Consider the following 24,356-nt stretch of genomic DNA (forward strand, 5'->3'; position numbering starts at 1 on the left):
TTTGTTTTCCGTGTCCCTTCCAAAATGTCAGATAGGAACAACCCCAGTGTTAAAGCTAAAACCCCTGTGGTGTTTTTGTCGACTAAGTGAACGTCAAACATGATCAAAAGTGCCAAGGACCCCATTTTTAAATTTAAGTTTAAATATAATATAGCTGTTATTTGAGCGGGAAAACAATGCTAAAGTAGTTGCAGTAACATGCTTTTTCGTGTTTTTAAATAAAGCGATGAATTGAGAATTTTTACATCCTTTCATCATAAAACAGATGATTAGAGACTGGGTAAGATGTTGATGGCATGATTTGGCGAAATAATACAACGATTTCTATTTTTCGTAACATTTCCGGGGCAGAACGATCCATTCCAAAATAAACTACAATCATAAATGTTGAGCCATTTGAAGTTTTTACTAACTTATTTATGCACAATTGTATCATCTTGAAGACGAAAATCATCAAAAACTCGTATTTTTACGATAAATAAAATTACGTTTAAAACACGATGGTGCATCTTGTCTCAATGTTGTGGTGCGCTCTGCCCCAAAAAGCGGTGCATCATGCCCAGCATCAATCTTAATTCACACAAAAGCAGTAAGGTACCGTGGGGGAAGTGTAGCAGTGGGGTAAGTGGATCATTCGTTCGTAATAAGAATAAATACTTTAATATTCCGAATGTTTTCACACCTTTGCTTCATTTTAGGTTATATTCTCACGTACACACTGATACTACTGCAAAACTGATACTACAGGTGCACTAACACAAGCAAACTTGATGAATGCAAAAATCAATTCATTTTTAAGTTGTTTCTGTCGATAAAAAATCCATTGTATCTCTGCCTAAAATCGAATACTATTAGTTTTTTCAACACATGGTGAAGATTTCAGTTCTAATTGTATGAATCACAATGAAAAAAAATATTTTTTGTAAATAAATACAGATATATTGATCATGGTACACTTATCCGCACTTTTTAATGGGATGGGGTAAGTGGATCAACTATTGTTATCAAATATTGGCAGATTACTTACGCGGATTTGAATAAGCTTTAGTGTCATCAAGTGTTGTTTTTCTTTTATATTTTTCATTCCTAGCTTGAATTTGCCAAATTGACCTGAGAAAATTTCAATTAATCCACCTAAAAGTGTTGTATAGTCTTTCTAGTACAAAAAATTGAAAATTGAAAAATTCAAACAAAATTTTTCTAAGTTTTTCTAAGCTGAAATGCAAAAGAGCATAATATACAAATTCTCCACCTAAATGCATATTATCGTACGTTTTTTTGACCATATCGATTGTTTTAGACAGATGATATGAATATTTACAAAAATATAATAAAAAGATTTCAATATGTTAAACAAAAGAAAATGTAATTAATATTTTTAAACTACGAGTGTCTTTCGAAAACATCGCTAGGAATAATCCTCAATTCTTTTGTTTAACTCTGGTGTATAAAATGGATGAATTTTCTCCTAAATATTCTTGTTACAGTATTTGTTTTTGTTCGAATGAGTGTAAACTAATGTACAAATATTTTTCATAATATTTTGATAAAATATAGATTTTTTTTTCAATTTTAAAGCTATCAAAATATATAACATAGCACATATAACAAGAATGACAGTAATAGCATTCTTACTATACATGATTACATCACATTTGTTTTGAGAATAGATTTTTTTTATATGTGATCCACTTACCCCACCATGGTAGGGCAAGTGGATCATTTGGCGCAAATTTTCAAGTCCTTCATGCTCAATAGATAACAATCATAAAAATCAAAATAATTGACGATTTGAAGTATAATAGTCCCTCATTTGTCATGCACAGAAAAAAATTTGAATTACATCATTAATGTTAGCTGTACATAACAATGAAATTGACTATTGATTTTTCTGTATCCACTTACCCCACGGTACCTTATTCGAAAAAAAATGAAATTTTCCAACACTTTAATGTAATTGTGATGAATATTCGCTCAACACCATGTAGGGTGAACCCAAACCAACTAGATTCGTGTTTTAAAACGCTACATACAAGTTGTTTAGTATTCATTTCAGCACATTTTTCTTAAGTGGTGCATATTACCCCAGGAACCCCTACTACACGGAGAAAATTAAGTACTAAAAAGTGAGTTCATTCGTTAACCTAATTTTGAGTTGATGGGGTAGAAGTTGTTTCCATTTGCAGCCAAGCAAAAACATTCACACCGGCTAAGTTTATTCACTCAATCGGCAGATCAAACTACTCAACTTCCAGCACTATGCCACTTACTCAAATTTAGGGCTTTTTGCTCTTCGCTCTCTGACAACAATGGAAGGAGTGAATGAAATAGGGAGAGAACAATAACTCAAAAATAAGTTAAATAATACGCAAATATGGGTTTTCCGTTTTCTCCGTGTAGAGAAACGGGAAGAGGATTTTGACATTGTTTATAAACAACATTTGCAATGGCTATCAATAACTAAGGTCATTCAAACAATATTTTAGTGCGCGTGTCATCCTGTCAGTCGCACATCCACCCTGTCTAACACACAACCATCGTCTCTTTTGCTTAACATCTTTTTGAGTATCATTGAATTTGCACGATAGGAACCACGTTTGACGGTTCAATTGGAACCTTTGGTTTCAAAATTCGCCCTTCTCTATATAAACAAATTCTCTGCATTTTGGAACTCCAGCAGATTAAGTGTGTCGTGAAACAATGTGGGAACTCACGGAAATTTTGTCAAGAATGTCATCGATATGATGGCAAGGTTCCGAAGAGCATGGTCTTCAATTTAAATTTTATCAAAACCAAAACTGTTTTTCTATAATTTCACTAGAAAACATCCCCGATCGCCATGAGACGCGCTGACTAAGGTGAAGAAATTGATATTTAAATTTATGTAACGCCCGGAGCATAATAGTCACGATTTCATGACCTTCAGTCATGATATCATAAAACATAAAATTTTATGAATTCATGACTTTTTGTTTATGAATATGACAACTTTTTTTCCGTTTGGTGGTGATCGATCGATTTACATAAAGATCTGATGATGGTCGAATATCAGTAGGCCGAAACGTCATGTAAAATCGTATTCTAGTGTGTGTTATCATCACTGAAAATTGCCAATAATCGAAACATATATGTTATGTATTCTGTATGAAAATCGGATCTCACTACTATTTTTCTGAACATAACTGTACATATATCAATCCTTCCTAAGTTAGCATATTTATTTTTTCAATCTAAAAATAAACCAAATTACATGTTTTCAGTTAAGTATTTTACCTTCTATCTCAACTTTAAGCTTCATTTGAAATATGTCATAAATTTTAATATTTCATTTTTTCTTCTTTCGCAGCAATCTAAATCGAGGAAATTTCAACTCGACTGAATTCGCCGAAAGGTATCACCTCGGTAGGCCGGTTGCAGGAAATTTCTTCCTGGCTCAGTTCAGCGTCTGATTTCCACTGCTGCATACGCCCATGACGAAAACAAAATGACAAAGGTGACGACAGTGCATGTCGACCCATCTTGGAAATCCCTTTGGCGCCCGGCACAATACTGCATATTCACAAACACTACAGTCACCCCTGAGTTATGGATCAACTAAGGGTCATTTCCAGAGCTGAATTTGATATAAAAATAGCGACACTGTACAAAACAAACTTACTTCCCGGACAGAATTGTTTTTGGAAATACACTTCCAAATTCACGGTTTTTTACACATAAGTCTGAAGTTTCAAACGTAGTCCGCCCCACAGATGTGAATCAGTAGGTAAGGATCAAATCGCCTCATCACGGACAAAAATAATTGAAAAAAAAAACAACCAAAACTCGATTTATTTGAACCAAAATTTGAGGTTGATTTTTGCACAAACATGATTCTAGTTTGAATCAACAAAGTCTCTTGGTTAAAACAAACTAAATTTACATGTAGATGCTTACATTTAAATTCAACTAATATTTGTTTGGAACAAACTTTATTTGTGTTGTTCCATTTTGTTGACGTAAAAACAACCTAGATTTTTGCTTTATTTCAAACCAGAAAAAGTAGTTTGACATTACTAATATTTAGATAGAATTTAACTAATTTTTGTTTGAAATTAACATGCGATTAGTAAATTCTGTTTTGTTTTGTTTCTATTTTTGAAAAAAAAAACTAAGGAATTCACAGTTTATTTTATTAAAAATAATTGCATAAAAATATGAATATATAATTTTACGATAACGCAATGAATGGAAATTTTGCTGTTGAATGTTAATTTTACCTGTAGAGCACCGGCCAATTATTGCCGGCTGGTTTTTCATTAGAGTAATCTGAAATGAACGCAATCATGAGTTGAGCACTACATCTATTGTATAATATTTTATACTAACCTTTAAATCTGCAGAGGTAATAATTTGACTAATTACTTGAATTTAAAGAAAATGTCCTACGGACACAACAATTTGACTGGGATACTGCAAACGTATCATCAAAAACCTGACAATAAAAAAACAACCTAATTTTTAGTATGAACGAACTAGTCTGTAGTTCAATTCTAAGCCGATTTTGATTGAAATAAACTAACCTCTACGTAAAAATGACATAATAATGCAAGATTGAACTAACCTATAAAACAAGGTAACTTCAAAATAAGACCATAAGTTAAAGACAACCAAACTCAACCTCAAAACAACCAAATTGTTAGGTTGAAATTCAACAAAATGGTTTGTTGTTTCAAACTGAAGCGATTTTTCTCCGTGATATTATGGATTAGAACACTATAACGGCAACTTATCTTCTTTTGTTTCGGAATCCCTCATCTTTGATTCATAACTATGCGCTTATACACCCGATTCTGTTTTTGCACGGATTTTTTTTTACATGGCCGTGCAAAAAAAAATTCCACACATTTTTTTTCCGCCAAAACCTTATTTTTGCATGAAACGTCGAGAAATGGTGTTACTTATTTTGCACGGTTTTTGAAATTTTGAGCTGAAAACTTTTTTTTGCGCGGTACGCATCTCCCGTGCAAAAACAGAATCGGGTGTATGCATATGGAAGACATTTTCTTTCCCAGTTACAGTTTATTGGATATATTGTACCATGCCCACACAGTTACGGATCACCCACAGTGACGGATCACTTTGGCGTTCAACATCGGATAACTCGCTCAAAACATTAACGTTGACGTAAAACATATTTTCCCCATGTTATACTATTTGTCTTCTACCATTTGTAATGTTAAGCACAACATTCAACCGCTAAATAACGGTTTATTTGACAAATGTTTAGTTGGTAGCACACAGCTATCATTATATGGTCGTTTCCTGTGAGAAGTGCCGTCAGCATTCATAAGCTCCCACAGGTGGTAAAATTCTAATGTTATAACATGTTTTATGCTCGTTCGCTTCGATTTAATATGAATTCATCTTTGGAAAACATTTTACTTGAATTTTTATTCTAAATACCGAATATTAGCACTTCTAACTAGTGATCCATAATATGGACCAGGAAATGATTGTTTACCACGGTTATGGATCACTTCCAAAGAATGTAGTTTTCTGCTATTTTATGCATTGAATTCGACATTTTCAGACAATAGCACTAAGGATAAAACTAATAAAACATCAAGGTTTGTAAATTTAATATTTTAGCATACAAAAATGGGTGGAAAACTTGGTGTGGAGCGCAAACAGTTCATGTCTTAGTTACTACACAATAAAAAGGGCATTTTACCCTTGTTTCCAGCTCTAACACTGCTATTTTTGGCAGTAATATATAACACATTGTTAACATTCGCCATACCATGCAATACAGATGTATTGAGTTGAAAATCTCTTGATTTTGCGCACTGATCTGTAATATGTCACAATTTGATCCATAATATGAAAATTGATCCATAATATGGTTTTCAGGAACCGATACATTTTTTAATTTTTATGCAATCCTATGTAAATATTACACTCAAAACAGTTTACTAACCGATGTTCCAATTTGAAACGATTCGATTCGTGCTTTTAAATTACAATTTTACGTTTTCCATGTCGTTTTATTGAATTTTATAGGTTGGACTCCACACTATTTGATCCATAACTGTGGGGTCATGGTACAATCAAACCTCCATGAGTCAATAGCTGAAGGGTATTTTCGACTCATGGAAATATCGAGTCGTGGAAAGCTGTTTGAGGGGACCATCATAGTAAGGGGTCATGTACAAATTACGTCACGCTACGAGGGGGGGGTCGAGGCAAGCGTGACAAGCCTTACAAAATTTTCGGAGGACACATACAAAAAGTTTGACCAAGGAGGGGGAGAGGGTCGAAAAAGTTGAAATCAAGCGTGACATACTTTGTGTACCATCCCCAACCATGAAATTTTGTTTTCAGTATGGTTCCATGAGTCGATATCGAGACATGAAACATCGACTCATGGAGTTTTATATTATATATTATTTTTACACATTTTGATCAATTAGGGAAAGTGTACCAGTTATGGCCATAGTGGTTCCCTATTTGGCCATATATGAAATTTCGATAACCTTAACATTTTTAATCTTTTCAAATCAAATGTTTTAACATCAAGATATATCCTATATCTTACTGCTAAAACACACAAAAAAAAATCAAAATGTGGGATATTCAATTTATCACATATGGCGAAATAGGGAACCACTATGGCCATAACTGGTACACCTACCCTATAATAAATTATTACACATGCGAAATTAACAGTTCACGGAAGTATGATGTTTTTCGCATAATTTCAAATATATGTGATGGCATATTTTGTGTTTAATCTAACACTGATCTATAACTTTGGAGTGACTGTAAGTAGGTAGAATGAATTGTGCCGTAAAGTACAACCCACTTGTGCTGACACCACTCGGCAATAAATATCACACGGTGCACGAATAAATAAAAATCCCAATCCTATAGAAACAACAATTTCACTTTCATTTTCCAATCACGCCACCCATGCAATCTAGTTCGCTTCGATTTGTAACATTGATTTTCGGCGCCATCGTTGCATGGGAACCGGAAAAGTGGCCCAAATACTCTCCATAGAATTCGGCCTACTGCTGCAAGAACCAGAAACCCGCTTCAGTCAGTGCTACTCGGTGCTCCGGTGCAGTTCCGCCGCAACCCGAATGGCGTCGGAGTTGGTTCGTGATTTCAAAAATCATAAAATCGTTCCGGATGTGATTCCGGTTCCGCCGGAGTCACTCCTGCAGGTGACCTACCCGGGTGAGCAGAAGGTGAACCTGGGCAACATTCTGATGCCCAAGCAGGTCAAGGACTGTCCGGTTGTGCAGTGGCCAGTCGAGCCGAAGACTTTCTACACGCTGTGCATGACGGATCCGGATGCTCCGAGTCGGACCACGCCGAAGTTCCGTGAGTGGCATCACTGGCTGGTAGTTAACATACCGGGAACGGATCTCGAGCGTGGCGAAGTGCTGTCCGAGTACATTGGAGCAGCTCCACCGAAGAAGACCGGGCTGCATCGGTACGTGTTTCTGGTGTATCAGCAGAATGGGCGGATGAGCTGCGGCGAAACGAGACTTTCCAATCGGTAACGACTTTTTTTGTTCTACAGTTAACTCTCCCTTACTCGATATTTCGTATCTCGATATCGAGTTAGAGAACCATAGTAAAAGTTGGTTTTCATGGCTAACTCGATGGTCCCTTGAAACGCAGTTGCACTGCTTTTGTGTTCTGTAACTCGATACCTCCCTAACTCGATGGTCCCTTCAATATCGAGTAAGGGAGAGATGACTGTATAAAGTTATTACGTGTTAATACGGGTTACCTGCGAAAGGCTGAAATCACAAAAGGCTGAACAATCGAAAGGCCACAGCTAAACAGAAGTTACATAAATTTATGTCGTCATTAATACGGCTGAACAGCTGAACACTTCAAAACATGAACATTCATGATGCTCTATCTCGAGATGCTGATGATCTATAATGAAGCGGTCTTGTAGCACAGCGGTCTTGATGGCACAAATCTCCCAATTGGAGGGGAACGTGCCTTTAGAGCCGGCCTTCTGATTGGTTCGTAATTTTGCCGCTAGGTGGCGCTAGTGAGCATGTAAAATTAAGCATTTTATGCATGTTCTATCTTGTGATGCACAAGGGATAGAAAGTTCGAGTCTTCAGCAAAGTTGTTCAGAAGGTCAAGGACATCCGGAAAATAGATAATTTGATTCAAAATCTTGTTGAGAAAGGCAGGGACATTCGGAAGACAGGTAATTTCCTAACAATGCCAGATTGGGTTCTCTTTTTCATAATGATTACTTGGACTGGAGAAAATCCAAGTAAATCATTTATTCCATTTTTGATCTCTTTAGGTGACTTATAGTCACTTGAGAGACCTTTCAAGACAACTTTGAGCAAACGTTCAGTTTTGTCGTCATAAGTAAAAAATTTGTGCTTCTTCTCTTCAAGATGTTTTAGAAGAAGTTCGCGATCTTTAAGAGTTTCCCGCAAAACGCGACAGTCTCCTTTCTTTGCGATTTGGAAGGAAACATTGATTCCCCTAATGGAGTCCAAGATCGCCTGCCTAAATCCCCCAAATTCGGAACAACTGACCACGATAGGCGGCACTCTTATCTTCCTCACTTGAATCAAAGAGCCTGGACTAGAGGCTGCTTCGATTTGGTGTTCGGAAAATTTGTCTAGAGCATCGAACTGATTGCTCATTTCGATACAATTATCAACATTATTCATTTCACCCTTGGAAGAAAGTTCGCATTCCGGAGAAACGTCCTTTCTTCCATTCTTGCCATGTTTAGTAATAATTTTAAATCCCACTTTTTTGGAAGGAAGTTGTGAATTCAGAGATTCACCCTTCCTTTTGTTAGTTGTTGATACCATGTTTAATGAATAAACGAAAAAAGACGTGACCTTCGAGAGGTTTTTTCCCAAGACGGTGTCCAAGAAGGATTACCACCGCTAGCTTTCGCCAACGGGTCCAACGAAAAATCGAAGGCACTGGTCCAAACAAGGATCGTAAAGGGATCAATAGTAGAAAAAAATAGTACTGAAAAGTACTGTTTTAGTAGCACTGAAAAGTACCGTTTTTAATTTTAGCACTGAAAAGTACTGTTTTATTGCTTTAGGTAGTTTTTAAAAAACTTCCAAGAGCAGAGAGAATTCGTGTACGCACAGCACGAAGGTACGATGCGCACTGATGTTTAAATGAGTACTTTATACTAGTTCTATCTCATGATTTCGATATGAAAGAATGTTTTTGGCAAAGTTGTTCAGAGGGTCGAGGAAATCCGAAAAGCAAATAGTTTTGTTCGTGGCGGTGGCGATAGTGAACACGTTGAATTAAGAATTTTAAGCTTGTTCTGTATTGTGATCCTGATGAAATAGCTAGTTCGAGTATTCGGCAAAGTTGTTCTGACAGTCAAAGAAATCCGGACTACAAACAGTTTGATGTGTTATCCTCCCGCTGGGTAGCATGTGAACGTGAGCATCTTGAGCTTGAAATTAAAATGATGATCTTATTATAAAACACATAATCAGTGTTACTGCGGTCCAAGACAGTCATGAAACCCAAATTTAACTCTGGTTATTCAATTCGATATCGAGATATGGAACTTCCAGTTATGGATGGTTGACTGTACCTAAATCTCATGATTAGGGACAATGGAAATTCGCGGCAAAATTCTTGAAATTTTGCGGGTGACCAAGGCGATAAAACCAAAATTTCGCGGCTTCCTCGCGGTCCCATAGATTTGGCAATATTTTAAATAAAAATGCATGTTTACACACCCTAAAATTTTCACCATACTTTCAACAGCCGAACTTTCGGTCAAAGTTGCCCAATATTTGAAATCAAACAAACCCATCAAAATAGCAGTAGTCGAGAAGCATTGTCATTGTCATTGTATAAATGTCAACATTTATTTCTCAAATATAACGACATAAAAAGGTTTAAAGTTTTACCGAACGGTTTAGCTGTTGAAAGTACTGTAAAAAATTACAATATACTGAAAAAAAGTGTGTATATTGAAAATACTCTTTAATTTTTTTTTTATCATTTTATCAATCCAAAATTTGAAACAGAAGTAGTAAGCCACAAAGAGTCCAACTTGAAACTAAACAATCAGAATGTTTTGGATGGAACCTCGACTCAAACATGAAATAACCGTGAGATGAACCAGCCAAGGGCTGAACATTTCAATAATGAAGAAAGAAAGAAAATGAAAATACTTTTTTCATAAACAAAAATCTGAAATTTACACCAAATTTATCTAATTTCGTGGCATTTCGCGGGATTTTCCATGTTTCGCATCGAAGGCCAAATTTCGCGGATTTCGCGGCTTCCGCGAAATTGCGAATTTCCATTGCCCCTTCTCATGATTTTGATAAGATAGAATATCCAGAATGTTGTTTCGAAAGCCTTCGGAATTTGAAAGTGCAAGTGATTAGGGACAGAATCATAAAATATTCAAGTGATTCAGGTCTGATCCAATGTATATTCGCGTGTCAACATGCTTCGAGCGCTTGGTATTGTCATCCTGGTGCAGAAGCTTGATACAGCTTTGTTTGTCTTCTTTGATCTTTAAAAACTTTTCAGTAGCCTCAGCAGCCATTCCAAATCTTAGCAGCATATGGACATTGAGATGTATTCGGTTTCGGTCGACGAGCTACACACTTCTGCTTCTTCGCACTCTAGAGAATCAATCCACCATCCAATCGAAACAAGTATCCAGATGTGGACTTACGATCCAATACTTCTCCTGCCTAATCTGCATCCGAGAATCCTTCGAGTATTTGTTCTCCTCCTCCAAGGCATGGCTTCAAATGACTTTTTCTTCTTCTGGCATCACGTCCTCACTGGGACAGAGCCTGCTTCTCAGCTTAAGCTTTCGCTGCCAAAGTTGCCATTTTCGCATTCGTATATCGTGTGGCTGGTACGATGATACTCTATGCCCAGGGAAGTCAAGGAAATTTCCATTACGAAAAGATCCTGGATCGACCGGAAATCGAACCCAGACACCTTTAGCATGGCTTTGCTTTATAGCCGCGGACTCTAACCACTCGGCTAAGGAAGGCCCCTAATATGACTTGTCCCAATCAAATATCGCAGGACACGCTTCGCCTCCGACCAATCGGCAGCTGAAGGTTTGCTCACCCGGCTTCCTAGAATGGATGTAAGCGATGTCCGGTCTGGTAGTCATGGCTAAATACAATAAACCTCCAATTAGTACTTCTCGTTGCTCAGAAGCCTTTCTCCCCCCTCCTTTTGTTGGTTGTAGACGAGATCCATCGGAATTTTGCTTGCTCTCGCTTCATGTATCTCGAACCGTTCAGCCACTTCTCGATGTCGATTCTAAGGTAGCTATGAACGTCTCCTAGTTCGGTTAGCTTGAACTCTTTTTCCAGGCTCTTCAATATTCCAGCGTATCTTAAAACGGGTAAACTTTGATAATGCGGGCAATTTTGACAGTAGGGGACTCACAACGTACTAATCGAAATAACACAATTTCTTTTAATCAGTTAAGCAAAACGAAGGCAGAAGTGAAAAATATTAGTATGACACTTCATGTCATAACTATTTTTGTTGGAAGCAATAGCATACGAAGCTTTATATTCAAATATTAAAAATTGATGAGATTTTAACATTTTTGAAACCTTTACAAACAATCTGTTCTACGATCATTTTTTTATGAAATTTTTAAAGCTCCGTTGCTTATTCCTCGCAGCCCAGAACAGGAATCCGGTCCCAAATCTCTTAGCCATAATCATTTGTACAAACTGGGGCATTTTGGTAATCAAAGTCAAAAACTTCCATATAATGTTAAACGCCTAGAGGTATGCAATGCCCTATTTGCTCTAGGTAATTCATTCGGTTTTGTTCGAATATACTTGTTTATATTATAAAAACGTTTGATTTATGTTGAATTCAATGTCTAAACGTAAATATCGATCGACATATTTTAACAAATATTATTGTATACCAATTCATACAGACTAATGATGGTGTTTGTCATGCATGTTTGATTTTTGAAACATTTTCATAGGAGAATTTTTCTATAAATTCCGTTATTTCATGAACAGAATCTCATCACCGCTCTCTATTAACATCCTCCAATCAAGATTGGTTGACGATTTTCAGGTGTTTGCATACCCATTATCAAAGTTACCCTGAAATCGAAAATAGACTTTCGATAATATGAAAAATTATAAGTCCGTTCAAAATTAATAGTTAAGCTATCTTTCAACTGCAATCGATAGCTAAAATACAGCACTTGTTTTAAAAATATAGAAAAAAAATATTCAAAACAGAATGCTTAAATATTCAAATTTTCTTCCCAAAATCTATCAAAGTTACCCCGTTTTACGGTACTACTCTTTGCTCCAGCACTGCACCAACATGTCATTTACATAGAGAAAAATGAAAGTTGTATTACCGTTTTGATGTCGTTTTCACAAACAATTTACTGGTGTAACTGTTTGCTGTGGCATTGGCATATCTTGCGTACACTGAACGAAAGCTCCTGTCCCAAATTGAATGATTTGTAATTCATTCGGATGCAAACATGCATATTCTCTATTTTGAATGAAAATAGAATAGTATGATCATCTACGAAGTAATGAACAACAATCATCCAATTCTACGATGACTTTTAGTACACATCTGTATGACAATAACTAGATAATTGAATTAAGATGACACAAATGGAAAACATACAACTTTTGAGTGATTTTATGTTATCCTATGTTCCAAAACAAAAATCATTCAATTATCGTCTGAGTTGCCATGTGGAAAGATAATGATCGTAAATGTCAAATCATCTTTGTAAACATTGAACAAACATGGCTTCAGCATCGTGATGTTCAGTATTTCTTCGTGTATTTCACAAGTAAGTGTATAATTATCAAGATTTATTTCTATTTCCAGCATCATTTTGAAGAATACCCACAACAACAACGTGATCTACCCAATAATTGTGGTGCCTAATAATGGTTCACGACAGTTTTACTTCGGACCACGCTTTGGGGAGACACTTGTTCCTGAAAATCTGAAATTGCAGTATGCATGGGAATACTTTTCATATTAGTGAATAAAAAGCAAAATAATCATGATGCTTGAATGAATGCATGTGATTAAGTATACAAAACCATATTTGTTTGGATATTATTTACCTAAACTTAAATTTCTTGAAAATATAAAAAGTAACCCAGTTCGGATTGTTTACATCTGTGTATGAAAGTCATTCAATATGAAACATCTTTTGGAACGATAAGAGTCATTCGAAGGTCGGCTGATTTTCATCCAGAATGATTTGTAAACAGATGATTTTGACAAAGATGAAAATCATCCTGAATGTGTCTGAAAATAAGTATGGGGCTCAGATGAGGCAAAAATCATTCAATTAAAGGCGGGAGATTTTGTTCAGTGTATCGCAATTTTGAAATTCGTATTCTACTGCATCTTTTGAAACTATCTCCTCCGCGCTGAAGACATTCTGCTCGTTTTCCAAAACGTCCAACCGCACGTTTCGGCTGATCACGACCTTGTTTGATTCCAAGTCGATCATCTGGTACCTCTTGTGCTGCAGAGAGTATCCAAAAAATGTCATCTTCTTCGCTTTAGGCTTCAGCTTCGTTCGTCACTCCTTTGAAATGTGCACGTAGGATTTTGCACCGAAAAACTGTAGCTCTGACAGATCCGGTTTGTGACCAAATACGCTCTCGTACTGTGTCATCGTCATGACTCTTGAAAACGTTCTGAAGAAAATTCTGCTGTACTTTCATCTTCGCATCCGGCGTTCTACCACACCATCCTGCAGTCTGAACTGCTGTAGAATGCCTAACTTCTTGCACAGCACCTCCACTCCATGCCCGTTCATGTTGCGTCTTCATCAATCGAACGTAATGATCGGAACAATCAACAGCCTCCGATTTGTTGCGCAGGAACTAAATCAACAAATAGCGGCTGTGGTCGTCGATAAAGTTTAGGAAATACCTACAACCAACTGGAGTGTTCGTATTCATATTCATCGGTCCGCACAAGTCGCTATGCACGAGATCCACGATCGCTTTCGATTTCTGTTTGGTTTTCTTGGGAAATGGTTTTCGTGACATCATTCCTTCCACACAGCACTCGCAAACCGACTTGATTCCACCGAGATGAATCTTGATGCTGGTTGCTAATTCTTCCCATTCTGTCTCCAAAATGGCTTCAGGGTCACGATGCCCCAGCCTTCGATGCCACTCGTGAATACAGTTCGGATTGTGGCTCTTCGATTCTGCTGCAACAAGGGATCGTTCCAATTTCAGCTCGTACAATCCGTTCTTCAGTACGGCTTCAGCCACTACTTGACGGTGCAGCAAGTCTTGTTGAAACTTACATCAGCTGATGGACACCAGGTTTGCTTCCAATTCCAGTACCTGACTGAGGCTTACTTCACCACGCCATTGCCAACGCGGCATCGCAACTTGCACCTCCTCCATCAACCGGGCATTTCCGGCCATCAGCTACTACCACTTCGCTTAGAGCATCTGCCTTCCGCTGATCCATCTCCCTCCACGAAGCAATTCCGGTTTGCGCAAATATGCCACGATTACAAAGAGTCCACTACTCACTTTCGAACCAAATTCGTAACGACAAACGCAAACGTCCCAGCATCTTGAGTTGTCACCTTGTCTTGTGCTGATCGCTGTGGTCTTGAATCTTCACGAGTTGCGTTGCTGAACTTGACGATGCAATTTTTCTTCTTGTTGGCGCTCTGAATGCGCAGCTGTGCTGACCTGCCCCTTGTCTTATGGTCATTTTGTTGCAGTTGTGGCACACAACCGTACACGTTTTCTTGTTGGGCATCAGGTCTGCTACCTTTAGAGCTTGATCGGGTTGGCTTTCGCGCCCACGCTTCAGAACTCCATCGATCACTTTTTTCGTAACTTCATCTTCCTTGCGACAGTCCAATGCAATTGTGAGGGTACTGGAAGACTTAGGTAATCTCCGTAGCACGATAATCACCTCCAACTCACGGCCGAGATTCGTTTCAGCCTTTTTCGAAGTTTTTCGAACAAACGCTCCATATCGTAAAAATGCTGCTCGATATCCTCGCCGTCGCATCTCGCACAACTTGTAAAACAGTCCAACCTTCGTAGAAAAAGTAATTCGTTCGTGATGGTTGCAGGTTCTCCCAAAACGTGTTGCTTCTGTTCAACTAGCTGGTCGCCCTCGCTCTTTGGTCTCCAGCTTTTCAAGCAGCCACTGCAGCAGCATTCCCGGCATTCGCTTCCGTTGCATCAACTTCCGCTGGCGATTGCCCTGCGGATTCTCCCTCATCAGGAGCAATTCAGCGGTTAACTTCCAGCTGCCGTAGTTTTGCTTGTTGAGCTTTCCCACTTCAAGTCGATCTATCTTCAATTCTGGTGGGCCCATACCTACCTTGATACCTTGATGGCTACAGCGTAGCGACACGCCAATGCTGGGTGTTTGTAGAGCTCCATCTTCGTCGGTCTTGGGCGAAACTTCTCCAGTTGCCCTGAACGTTTAGGGTCGTCAGGCCCTCTTCCATTGCGTATAGCCAGCGTATTCGTGGTCTTCCCCGAAGCCGCCGACCTCTACCTGGTTCCATGCTGAATATTATTTCCGCAATTGTTTCTTCCGACACTCGCACTAAGTGACCAGCCTACTGAAGTCTGCCGCATTTTACACGCTTGATATTATTCGCATCTTTGTAGACTTGATACAACTCGTGATTCATGCGTCTGCCCCATTTTCGAGTTTATCACCGAGTACTGTCCGCAGCACTTTACACTCGAAAACACCGAAAGCTTTCCGATCTGCCTCTTTCAACGTCCACGTTTCGTGCCCGTAGAGAACCACCAGAAGAATCAATGTTTTATACAGGGCGAATTTTGTTTTCGTTTGCAAGCTGCGGGACCTAGTCCGTAGTCCGTAAACACGTCTTCTCACTTCGTGGGAAACGTCGTTGTCACATGTCACATGTGTTCCAAGGTAAACAAATTCATCAACAACTTCAACTTGGGCCCATAGCCTCTTGTTATATTAAAACGTCTGTTCTTGGTGGTGTGTGAAAAACTAATGAAAATTGATTTATTATAAACAACTTAGATTACTAAGATCGTTCCTACGATCATATTGCTTGATAGTGTGTTGCTACCTAAGACGTTGCTACTATCCGCAACACTATCTCTTGTGGATCAAAAGATAGAACATGCTTAAAATGCTCAATTTTACATACTCAATGACTAATCAAACTGTTTGCCCTCCGGATGTCCTTGATATGCTGAACAACTTTGCTGAAGATCACTTCTTTGCAAATCATAAGGATCTCGAAATATAGCAATGTAAATTTACATGTTTTAAGGTGATGCTAAACTTTTTGGGAGTGATTCAATATTCAACTGAGTGTTGCAATGCTTATTTTAGTGAGTCCGTATTTATGATGGATAGTGTATTTATTCAAATCACATCACACCTGCACTACACTGTCAAATAAACTTTGTTGCCATGAATTAATTCACATAAGGTAACAGATTAATTTGCAATTCACTCGCATTGTATGCTGTTTTTCATTATATGAAATATGAACGTATATCGCCTCCACTAAGGTGCGTATAAGCCCGTTTGGCGGCATCTTACACGTGAAAAATTATAATCACTGGATAAATCAAAGGGTGACTTCGTTATACGTACATTTTAGTTGTCTGGGGCTGAACATATCAGATGTCTGAAAGTATAACACAGAGTAAAATAACATTTTTGAGCGATCCTTCTTCGATTAATTTTGTCTTAACCGACTCTGGTAGACTGCTGATTATTCACGCTGACCTTGATTCTGTAATCTAAGTAGCTTAACAATCAAGATATCCCTGGCTACGCCGCCGACCCTAGTAACTAAGAGTTTGCTATTTTTCATAACTGTTCACTTGCTAATAAACCTCCGTTGAAGTCAGACGCTTTCCAAGCTTATTCCATTCCTTTGAAACGGTACCCCATTCTAAGAGATTCTGATCAAATATCTCATGAATCGACGCAAAAAAAAACTTGATATTGACAATGCTCTCGAAACGTTATCTAATTCCATTGTTGTTGCAAAGGACATTGAAATATCTAAATGTGAAGCAAAATTCGATTATTACGATTATAGACGATAATCATAAACTCTTGATCCGCCTTAAAAACGTGAATAGATGGCAATTTAATTGCACTCGCTATGAAAATTATATGGCACGATCTGCCAAAAGATATTGTAAAGCGTTTTTCTCAATTATTTAAGAAACAAAAATTTTGAAAATTAAATTTCTCAGATAAACCCTGGCTCTAAGCCCTCTTGTAAATTATCGAAAATTTTGAAAAAAACCTAATCAGCCAATTCCGGCATTGAAAGAAGAAAATAAATTGCTACCGTAACACGGGGTAACTTTGATAGTTATTTCTAAGAAAACTTGAGTATTTATGCATGCTGTTTCAAAGAATTACAATTTATATTTTTAAAACAAGTACTGGCATCCTAGCTATCGATTGCACTTAATAGATTGTCTATAGATTCATTTCGAATAGATATATTATTTTTTACATTATCGAAAGTCGGTTTTTTGTTTTGGGGTAACTTTGATAATGGAGTATAAATCGAACATAATTGAATGAATTACGGATAGCGTTGGGCGATATTGAATCGATGTTCCGAAAATCGATGTTTCAATTTAGATTAAACGATTTTTTGAATCGACGTTTAGGGCATCTGAAATCGGGTGAATCGATTTTCTTCATTCGATTTTTTGATTCGATTTATTTTGTTGAACTTAAGGTGAAGATGAATCGAAGCCAAACCTCAAATTTTCAAAAGCACGGATCTGGAGAACCGAACACCCGTTTGAGCTAAAAACTTAATCGATTGGTCACCACCAGCCAGTGACCAATCGATTAAATTTTCAGCTTAAACGGATGTTTGGTTCTTCAGATCCGTGCTCTTGAAAATTTGAGGTTTGGCTTCGATTCATCTTCACCTTAATGAATATTTATTAACGAGATGTTGGAAACGAAATTGAATTTTGAACTAACTTTTAAGTTGTAATCTGTTCTATTGAATTTTAAACTGATTTAATTTAAGGATGTTGAAATCGATTGCAAATGCTACTTGTCTCATTTTAAATTTCATAAATTTTATTTTGATTTCGATTCGAATCGATTCAAGAACATTGATTCAAGGGAATCGATTAAATCGGTGAATCGATTCGGCAGTTCAAATGTGAATCGATTCAGTACCCAAGTAACATTTTTAGTTTCTTCACATACTACAAGCTGTTGTTACCACCATATCGTTAAAACTCATTTTAGAACTTATTACACACTTAGATTTGTTTTCGTTGTTCGGTAAATATTATTACTGAAAACGAACTGTAAATAAATAATTTACTGAAGTTTCGGTATTGCAAACGAAAATTACCGAAAAAACTTGAAAAGATAAGGAGATAGAAAATATATTCACCTTTTTCTTACCGACATCGTAGTTACGTTTACCGAAAAAACAGTACATAGTATAGATTACCCGTAGACTGTAATATTTAACCGTACTTCGGTACATAGTGCTACAATGGTTTACCGAACACTTGATAATTTAACATTTTCGAGATCAGCAATCATGTCGCCATATTTGTTTTGAAGTGCGAATCGACGCTTTGGATTGTCTTCGATGCTATTTTTTAATTCTGTGTTTTGAACGTAGATACTGTTTTTGAAAAAACTAATGCAGCACATTTTGTCTGGTACTTATCCGTAAGTATGGCCTGTGGATTTTCATTGAACAGCTTATTTTAAATGTAAAATGTTTTCGTTATAGGATGCAAGAGAAAAATCACGTTTCGAATTACAATGTCACGTATAAGGATGTTCGGAAAAATGAAGCGATTCCATAATCCTGCTGTGCTTTAGAACATTGTGGCTGTGGAAGAACATACCAAATGTCCATACATTTCTATAATTTTATAGACAAAGAAACGGAACCGAAATAAATGTATATCGACTATCAAAATGAATTTCATTTTTTTTTCAATCGTCCGGAGGAATATAGACTGCCTACTGATAATAACAATGTGTTCGGTAATAATCTTACAATTCGCTCGGTAACCATTACCGAACAGTTTGTAATATTTTGACAGCTGCGTTTTGGTTTAAATTACTGATTGTTCGGTGATTCTTAACTTTACCGAAAGCATTACTGATCGCTCAGCGGTTTATATTTCGGTAAAAAAATTACCGGAGTCGGTGAAATTTTCTAAGTGTGTACCGTCAAACGGGGTGACTTGCAACACTTTTCAACTTCAATCAACATAAACCATAATCTAAACGTAATCTAAAAATCTAAATTCCTTGTAGAACTTTGAATGGCCGGCTCGCCTACAGAATGAGATGATAGAAAATTAAATCGAATTATTTTGTCATATCAAAAGTCATCAAAAAGGTGAAATTTTTTAAATGTCCTTGTGCGGGGTGACTTGCAACACTCACTGCTAATTTAGTTTTTTCCAACAAAATGTTGATATTTTTTATTAGTCACACTTGTTAAGTATTGTTATTCATGTATTTAAAGCATTCGAACCAGTACAAGAACATTTAGAATACATTTTTGTAAGAAAATAATTGAGCTATTTTTGTATGGGAAAAAGAGGCGTTAAATCATCAAGGTCCAATATCTTAACCGAACAATATTTTTAACGAGTGTTTGTAGTTGGTTGATGAATTATTACTCTTTTTATTATAAAGTAGACCTAACACAAAAGTTTTTAACTTATATAAAACTCTAAATTGCTTAGAAATAAAGTGTTGCAAGTCACCCCGCATAGGTACATGTGTATAAAAATTATTTATATTAAAAAGTTGTTGCTACAATTTCGTAAAATAAAGTTCGTCATATTATCACTTATTAGTTATAGAAACAACATGTAGAGTATTACTTTTGTACATTAAATCTATCTCATGTTTTCAGGTCACGATTTCGAACCTCCATCAAGTATCAATTTTCTAGACATTTAAAAGAATTATGTTTATTGTATAAACATATTTATAATAACAGTTTTAATCGTGGCCCCTACTTGAATTGTGAGTCACACGTATTGAAGCACCGATTTAAAACGAATTTTCTATTGAAAATTGTGTTTTATAGTGAAATTTAGTTGTAAATTACAATGTGTTGCAAGTCACCCCGCCGTTGCAAGTCACCCCGTTTGACGGTAGTTTTAACAACCTTAATAAACCTTTGATAAAACTCCGTTAAACCCCAAGAGGCCCACACTACAGGAAGTTGTTAAAACTAAACCTTAACACCGTTTTGAAACTTCTTAGTTTTGTATAGTATGAATACATCTACACTTATAGTGTACGTTAAAACATACATAAGAGCTATTGTATAGCCTTGTTGAGCTCAACTAGCGGTATTAAATCTTTTGCTATATTCTAAAACATGGAATAAAACCGATGTTAAGAGCTGACGATCGAAGAAACATCGGCCAACAAGTTGTTTATTAATCAAAACTTTTTTTATATAATATTGAAACCATCATGATGTCATCGATGTTATAGATAAATTTGCCCAACGCTAATTACGCAACATTTATAGGGCGTTGTATACCTCTAGGCGTTTAACGCTATATGGAAATTTCTGACTTAGATTACAAAAATGGTCCCAGTTTGTAAGAATGGTTTCCGCTAAGAGATTTGAGACCGAATTCATGTTCTACTATAACAAGGCTGTCATGGATAAGTGACGAATTCATTATGACTTTATCAAATAGTGATCGTAGAACAGATTGTTTGTAAGCGTTGCAAAAATGCTAAAATCTTGTGATTTTTTAACACATGCATATAAATCTTCAAATGCACTGTATTCCAACAAAAATAGCTTTGACATGAGTGTCATACTAATACTCATTACTTTTGCATTCGTTTTTCTTAACTGATTGACAGAAACTTCGTTATTTTGTTATATATTTTGTGGGTCTCGCACTATCAAAGTTACCCGCATTATCAAAGTTACCTCGTGTTACGCTACTAGCTAATGGCGAAAAAGCTCAATTTTAATTTATGAGTCGCTAGTCCAATTGAAAACACAGTTACCGTAATCCGGGGTATCATTGATCAGCGAGGTAACATTGATCGGAATGACCCATCTCGTAAAAAGTTCCTATCATCATTTATTGATGAAATATTTCCAAAGCATGAATTGCACTTCTCCTTTTTATATTCATGAGCTAATGAAAATTAAGATGTTTTCGGAAATTGCATTTACTTCATGCGTAAATTTAACAACTTTTTGAAACAACAATTTCAATGTTTAAGGATGACACTACAGAAAACTCATGTCTCACATAAGTTGTGCAAGCGATATGAGCAAAAATTGTGATTCTTACTAAAAATGACATCGAAAAAAAAAACGATTCCGTTGTCAAAACATTCATAAGAATGTGCAGTTAGGCAACATTGACGAATTACTGTTAAGAATGTGGAATTTCCTTAGGAAATTGCCTACCTTTAGGCGTATTCCATGGTTCGAGGTGTTTTTATTTTTTCAATAACTTAAAAAGTAAATGACTTGTAAGAGTTTGGTTTTCATATTCGGCTTCAGGGGCGATGATTTAAGTAAGTAACGACATTTTCAATATTACCGAACATTGTTTACATGGGGTGATCAATGTTACTCCATATCAGCTAAATCAAAAATTTACCTAAATCATTTATTTAAACATACTTAAATCTTTTGAAAACAAAAACACAGTATATAGACACGAGCGGTGGGTGCCAGTACTTGTTTTAAAAATATAAAACATGCGTGATTTGAATTTTCAAATGAAAAATTTAAGAAATATCTCAAAAACTGATCAATGTTACCCCGGATTACGGTATTAAAGTTACTCAGAATTTTGAAAGCATTCTCAATCAAGAAAAAATTCAAAAATAGGAAAACCCCTGGCGAAAATTTTCAATTCTCACCAAGAAACTTCTAGACCTTCTGTCCTTTCGACCTTCTGTCATAGATTCGTTTTCAGTTAGTATGTTTTCCTGACAAATGGAAAAATGTCAAGATTGTACCAATCCCGCTGAAGCTTCTAGCTATTGTCCAATCAGGTTGCTTTACTTCATCAGTATACTTTTTTAAAAGGTCATTTAGAACAGTATGATGGTCCACATAATTTCGACATTGACATTCGACTACTCAGCAACTTTTACGTGTAATAAATTTGACTCGTTCCAACAAATCTGAAGGCTATTCTATTAGTCTTGCACTTCTAGACATAGAAAAAGGTTTCGACAGTAAAAAAAATGATTGTAAAATAAAAAAAAAAACTTTAATTTTCCTACATACATTGTTAGAATAATCCAAAGTTATCTGTCAAATCGTACACTTCAGGTTAGTTATCAGAACTCCAGGTCTAAAAGACTTCCTGTAAGAGCTAGTGTTCCTCAATGCAGCATTTTGGGACCAATAATATACTATATTTTTGTCTCTCCAGGCCAAAAGACGAGGCCTGCGTGTTAGCTGTAGTAGATTTCAAAAATGTTTGGATACTTTTTCTTCACACTTGCAAAAATGGAAGATTTCTCCTAATGCTTCCAAAACTCAACTTATGATATTCCCACAAAAAAAGCTCTTTGTATGAAACCTTTAAGTAGACATGCTGTCACGATGAGTGGGGTTCCAATAAATTTTTCAGATGAAGTTAGGTATCAAGAGCTTATGCTAGATAAAAAAAATCAAATTGAGGGCATTCAAACCAAATGTAACAAATATATAGCATGTCTAAATTTACAGGCCGGACATGTTGTATGCTGTACTAATACGGACTAGCTGCTGTAATACCACAGGTCCAAAATAAAATTTTGAAAATGATTCTGAAGCTTCCTCCCTGGTATAGTACCAATGAGTTACATAGTGTATCCAATGTTGAATCATTGGAACAAATGTCAAATAAAATAATTAATAATTTTAGACAAAATCTTCGGAAACTTCTATTGCCACGATCAATGCGTTATATATTTAGGTTAAGTTGGGCGAAGTAAATTGAAAGCGTTTTTTTTTCTCTTATATGCAGACGAAATCAACTCACCTTTAAAAGTTCTGAACTGCTACGGCAAATGAAATGTAATATGTTGTTAACAAAATGTTGGTAAATGATTAATTTAGTTTTACCAAATTAGGATGGTAGTGTTGCCTAACACAGAACAACTAGAAATAAGAAATGAATATAATATTTGAAATAAAAAATATATGAAAAAAGACAGAAAATTCCTAACTTACTTGAAAATTTAAACCTTCACATTTTCAGCCATCCAACATTTCAGTCTTATGTTATTTCAGCCTTTTGTTATGGTGTCGTAGTTGCAACCTTACGTTATCATCATGATTAAGCCTTATATTGAAATCCCGTCAATACTAATATAAGTCCCTTTGCAGAAGCTCCCAAGGACGCGGGAAATTTTCGATTCAGAAATTCTCCGAAAAGTACCAGCTGGGAATACCGGTGGCGGGGAACTTTTTCCAAGCGCAGTTCGATGACTACGTACCGAAGTTGTACCGGCAGTTGGGACAGTTTCAGAATGCTTTCTAGTGCTGCAACGCGCGCGGAACCCATACGAGTCCGATTGATGGACGTTGCGTGTCGATGTTTGCAGGCAATGTGTTGTTAGCTGCCATGTATGTAGGGTAACTCGGTGTAATACGCCCCAACGGGGCAATACGCCCCTCTGAATTTTCACGGGATTGAAGCTTCTTATACACGTAAATATGATTACATTTCTTAACTATTCGCGAAAAAATGACGTTGCGCATATATGTTCTTTGAGAAATATAAACAATCAATAGAAATTCTAAAAATATCGAAAATCAGGTTTTTTGCGTAAAATTACGCGTCCGATAAGCAAGCCTTGCCGTAAATGAAGCCCTTCCTTTACTATTGTACTTATTACAAAAAAACTTTTACCGGAAGACGACTGCTAATGGACCCCTTTAAGCTTAGCAAGTGCTGGAATTCTCCTTGGAAACATTTCTACAACGCTGTGGACCTTTTTTCTATGGGAGGGGCATATTGCCCGGGTTGTTTTGAAATGTAAACATTGGGACGGATTACAAAAAAACATCTTGTACACTTTTTAGAAGCAATCTGGAAAGAGAAAGTTGCATGCAGAGCATGACCTACTAAATAAGCAACACCTTGACATATAAAACTTTAGGAGTAATGCATTTGCTACTGCGATAGAGCAGTTTTTCCTTAAGGGGGGGCGTATTACACCTTTTTACCTTAGTGTCAATTATTGTTACGAATGACGTTGATTTGGTGGAACATTTTGGAGTTTAAATAAAATTGATGTTTGAATTGGAATGTTTGTGAGTTAGT

At 36.5% G+C, this 24,356-nt stretch overlaps 1 protein-coding gene across 1 annotated transcript; it reads left to right on the forward strand.

Moving 5' to 3' along the window:
* Positions 1–6,652: 6,652 nt before the first annotated feature.
* LOC5574624 (protein D3) lies at positions 6,653–23,736 on the forward strand. The gene is made up of 2 exons (XM_001661489.2): positions 6,653–7,543; positions 23,417–23,736. Exons 1-2 carry the CDS (start codon positions 7,002–7,004, stop codon positions 23,568–23,570), a joined length of 696 nt encoding a protein of 231 aa, XP_001661539.1. The 5' UTR covers positions 6,653–7,001; the 3' UTR covers positions 23,571–23,736.
* The last annotated feature ends 620 nt before the right edge of the window (positions 23,737–24,356 follow it).

This window comes from Aedes aegypti, chromosome 1, assembly GCF_002204515.2.
Source record: "Aedes aegypti strain LVP_AGWG chromosome 1, AaegL5.0 Primary Assembly, whole genome shotgun sequence".
NCBI lineage: Eukaryota > Metazoa > Arthropoda > Insecta > Diptera > Culicidae > Aedes > Aedes aegypti.

Coding starts and splice junctions, on each gene's coding strand:
- LOC5574624 (XM_001661489.2), top strand. CDS start 7,002: ATGGGAACCGGAAAAGTGGCCCAAATACTCTCCATAGAATTCGGCCTA. Junction 7,544..23,416: donor GAAACGAGACTTTCCAATCG/GTAACGACTTTT, acceptor GTCCCTTTGCAG/AAGCTCCCAAGGACGCGGGA.